Source organism: Lycium ferocissimum, chromosome 1 (assembly GCF_029784015.1).
Source record: "Lycium ferocissimum isolate CSIRO_LF1 chromosome 1, AGI_CSIRO_Lferr_CH_V1, whole genome shotgun sequence".
In the NCBI taxonomy this organism is placed as follows: Eukaryota; Viridiplantae; Streptophyta; class Magnoliopsida; order Solanales; family Solanaceae; genus Lycium; species Lycium ferocissimum.
Window position 1 is genome coordinate 54,826,414 of NC_081342.1, and position 4,254 is coordinate 54,830,667.

The 4,254-nt window shown below is 35.8% G+C and overlaps 1 protein-coding gene across 1 annotated transcript; it reads left to right on the forward strand.

Annotated features, from left to right (window-relative positions):
* The first annotated feature begins 244 nt into the window (after window positions 1–244).
* On the forward strand, window positions 245–3,783 carry LOC132055674 (zinc finger protein VAR3, chloroplastic-like). The gene is made up of 6 exons (XM_059447627.1): window positions 245–726; window positions 2,199–2,337; window positions 2,418–2,725; window positions 2,814–2,945; window positions 3,024–3,122; window positions 3,261–3,783. Exons 1-6 carry the CDS (start codon window positions 362–364, stop codon window positions 3,703–3,705), a joined length of 1,488 nt encoding a protein of 495 aa, XP_059303610.1. The 5' UTR covers window positions 245–361; the 3' UTR covers window positions 3,706–3,783.
* Window positions 3,784–4,254: the final 471 nt, after the last annotated feature.

Here is a 4,254-nt window from a genome sequence, read left to right on the forward strand (position 1 = left end):
TAAAACTCTTTCGGTTACGTGGTATATATGAAGAACTAAAATAATCCAACCCCTATACATTAAGGGCTCGTTTAGTACGAGGAATAAGGGATAATTAATCACGGGATTAAATTTGAGATGAGTTTATCCCACATTTGATTGGGATAAAATCGCCATAACTATCCCAAAATTGTAGTGTTTTTTGGTATAATAATCCCGAGATAACTAACCCCCAGATAATTAATCCTATGACAACTTATTCCCCAACCAAACGGCCCCTAAGGACCATTTTGGTAGTTTTCTCGTTAAAAATTGCAGGGCTAAAACCTACGTCTGTAGTGGTAAACCCCCAAAAACCTCTTGTGAGCAACTCCTTAATCAGATGTTCAAGGGAAGCAATTCAATCCTTGTGAAAACCCCATTTAAAATCTTGAAAATTATTCAAATTCAGGTCTCCACTTTGCATACCAAAAACCCATTTTCCAATGGGGCAATCCAATTCATTCTTGAAGAAGGCAAAGCATTCCAAACCCCACAAACCAAAAAAGAACCAAAACCAACTCAAGAACCAAATAAGCAAAATGAATTTTCAAGAAAACTTAGTTTGATTTCTCATCCTTGGCCTGAATGGATGAACTTGATGGACAAGTTGTTAAAAAGTGGCTATTTGGGAAATGCTGAAATGGATGCAAACCAAATTAGAACTGCTTGTTTGAATTTTGCTCGAGACCGCTTTGATCTTATAAGGTTAGTCTGTTTTGAAATGACCATTTTAGCAAATATCTTGCTTTTCTTGATTTCTGTTTGGAAAATGTAAACAAGTGCTTTTAAGCTCAAAAGTACAAAAATAAGCTAAAAGTCATTATCCCAACTTAGGGCTTTTAGCTTATAAGCTATTAAAAAACAAAAAAAAAATCCATTCCAAACACCCTTCTAATAGCCTTCTTTGAAATGGCTGTTTTAGCAACTTTCTTGCTTTTGCTGATTTGTTGGAATTGATTTCTGTATTTTGGTGCTGGTTTTGTATTTTAGCTTCATGAACCAGTTGGGCACTTGAGTTTGTATTGACAATACAATGGAAGTCAAGTTAACTACTCGCTCCGTCTCAATTTCAGTTTCTTAGTTTGACTAGGAGCCGGAGTTTAAGAAATAAAGAGAATTTTTTTAATCTTGCGGTCCTAAATTAAAGATGTGTATATTGTATTAAAATGTCCGTTGAATCTTGTAGTTATAAACTTGCCATGTAGGATGTTTGAATTATCAACTTACTAAATATAGAAAAGACGCTTTTTTTGGGACAAACCAAAAAAGAAAGTAAGACTCTTAAATGGGACGGACGGAGGGAGTACTTTAACTTATGTAAGCATATTGCGAGGGATTTACGGGTTATTTGCTTGTGCTTGAATTAGTTATTTAATATTACCAACATGCAAGAGAATCGTACCTAGTTGAGCCGCGATGAGTGTAAGCTTTAGCTTATAGAACAATAGGAATGTCAGCTAAGTTTTTACTGCACTGCCACTGCTTGAAAATTTAATTTCTGTTTCTCTCTTCTTTATTCAGTCAAGCCAAGTATCACAACTCTTTCTACCGTTCCTGTGCATTATCTCTTTTGTTTGGTGTTATAGTACAACCTCACTCCCTCAGTCCCTTTTTATGTCAAACTAACACCTTCTCTTTTTGGAAACAATTTAACTATAAACTTTTAATAAATGACATGATTTATAGCCACAGAAAGGTTTATGACCTGTTTTACAATACAAGTTTCAGAAGTGCTTCTTTTTAAACTCTGTACCTAGTCAAATACACCACATAAAATGTGATGGAGGGACTACTTATTATTAAGATGAACTTGATTAGAGCAGCATGGTTAGACCACAACTTGCTTGAGGTGTAGTAGTTCTTGTTGTGAAGTTGAAGTTGGGATGAACTTTTCAGTAAATGCTACTGGTATTTCAGTATATGAAGAAATAAATTGTAACTCAGTTCTTCTGAATATCATGAAGACCTAAATTTTAAGTATCAAGCTAGTAGAAGCCAGGAGAATTATGATTTTGAAAGAAACAGCGGAGAATTACCAACCTCACAATCTCATAACCATACTTGCAAGTATTCAGCTGCTTGGTATTGTCAAGATATTTATACATAACACCTGCCCCCTAAAGAAAGCAGTGTTGGTTTAATTATACTCTGTTTTATCAAGCTTGTTGCTGATCTAGCAAATACGGCCATGGTAACAGATATTTGTCCCAGCAAGATATTGGGGTGCTTGCAGGTTGTGGCTGTCCAAGCACGGATAGAAAAGTTGTCAACTCTGGAAAGCGCCTTAGGGTATCGTTAGGCATCGAGGAAGGAAATGTATGTTCTTAACCTAGCTAAGACATGTCCATCAGAGTGTTAGTAGCAAACCACCTGTCTAACAAGATGAATTTTAGTAGGTTTGCAGCTTCTGCATATTGAGGGGAAGTTGTGAGAGGGCATATATCATGGCACGTGAAGATCAAGGTGGTCGAACTGTTGATGTTATGCGTCTTTTATTGACTTATGGACTTGATCCAGTTACTGGTGCTGTCCAGAATAAACCTTCCTTGAACAAAAGAGTTAAGGAATCAGCAAGAAAGCTGTTGAAAGAAATTGTGAGTTTCAGTTCAGAGGAACTCACACAGAAATCCGCAAGCCCTTCTGATCACCAAGAAGAAGGTCAGATCAATGTTCCGATGAAACATGGTGATTGGTTTTGTCCCAAGTGAGTCTGATTTCTGAATGCATTTAAGACATAATACTTCCATGCACAATCCTAAAATTTTCTGTTTTCCTTTTGGTTTTGTTCCTAGATGCAACTTCTTGAATTTTTCCAGAAATGTTAAGTGTTTACAGTGCAATGGCTTATTTCACGAAAGACTTAGCAAGTTAAGTGAGGAGCAGGATCATCTTCCATTAAAGAAAGGCGACTGGATTTGCTATAAGTAAGAATGCTGTTGGATAACTTTGCATGTAGATAAGCTTACGTCCTAGTGTGTCATTTGACTTCCAATCTCTTGCAGATGCCATTTTATGAACTTCGCAAGGAATACAAGGTGTTTGCAGTGTAAAGAAAAGCCTCCTAAACGGCAGCTTAATTCTGGAGAGTGGGAGTGTGAATCGTAAGAACTTAAACATTTTTTTTTCTTAAATAAGCTGTAGACACTTTTATTTATTTGTGATCGACGGTTAATATCAGTTGAATGTGTTTTCGTATCCTCCCTTTTTAGCTTAACTCTGTCGGTTTTCCCCTTGGCTAGGTGCAACTACATCAATTTCAAAAGAAACATGGTGTGCTTGAAATGTGATCACAGACGGCCAAAAGCATCTAGCAGTGCAGGTTCTTCATCTCGATCTACAATACAAAATCGAAGCATTAGTCGAACACGGCCTTATTTTGGTGAAGTGAATCAAGAAACAGATAAGGACGTAGATGAATGGGAATTAGTTGAGAGTGACAATGAAGATCATGTTAGCTCAATGGTAGCAGGATTCGTTGATTTTCCTGTTTTAGGGGGGAATAGCGAATTATCTCGAGACGCAAAGAAGCAAGAAAGGTGGAAGAGGGAGATGAGTGCAAGAGAAAGAGAAAAAGCTGATGAATTGCAGTCTTCTTTTATACCTGATAGCGGCAGGTATACTGGGGATGAGGAAATGGCTGAGTGGTTTGGGCATAAAAGTACTCAAAATGCAGGAATGTATTAGAGCCCAGAACCAATTCTGAGTATATTATGAAAGAGTTTTGTGCATTTCTCTTTTCTCACAAGGAAATATTATAATATACACCATTTAGTTATTTTGTTTATTTATTAATTAAGATTGACAAAAAAGAGTTTTATACAATATGTTTCTAGATATTTTTTAGTCTCAAGAGAAAGCTAAGTGCGAGAACTAATTAAATAAAGTATTTACCATCTATTATATTTATAATAATAATACGGAGTAGTTGTTAGCCATAAGTTACCTGATAATAAGTTAGAATGGAGATACCTTAAACGGAACACTAGTAGCTAAGTGTTTGATCTTTAATAACCTTTTTGACCAAGTTCTTAAAATCTGCTTATTTTAAAAAGTCTTTTAAGTCCATTTAACACACTCGTACTTATTTCAGAAAAAGAAGAGTGGAATAATTCTTGTTATGCGTTTATCTACATAACGCACCTTCAAAGTTGCTTCATCACTCCCGTTATACATGTTTCTCTTTCTTATGTCTAAGTTTTATCTATTTTGGGTTAAAAATCTTTCTGTAATTTT

What these genes read in the sequence shown, in the direction of transcription:
- LOC132055674 (XM_059447627.1), top strand. Translation starts at nt 362, where the DNA reads ATGTTCAAGGGAAGCAATTCAATCCTTGTGAAAACCCCATTTAAAATC. An exon ending in GACCGCTTTGATCTTATAAG is followed by an intron (nt 727 to 2,198) that starts GTTAGTCTGTTT and finishes TTGCTGATCTAG; the next exon opens with CAAATACGGCCATGGTAACA. An exon ending in GGCGACTGGATTTGCTATAA is followed by an intron (nt 2,946 to 3,023) that starts GTAAGAATGCTG and finishes AATCTCTTGCAG; the next exon opens with ATGCCATTTTATGAACTTCG.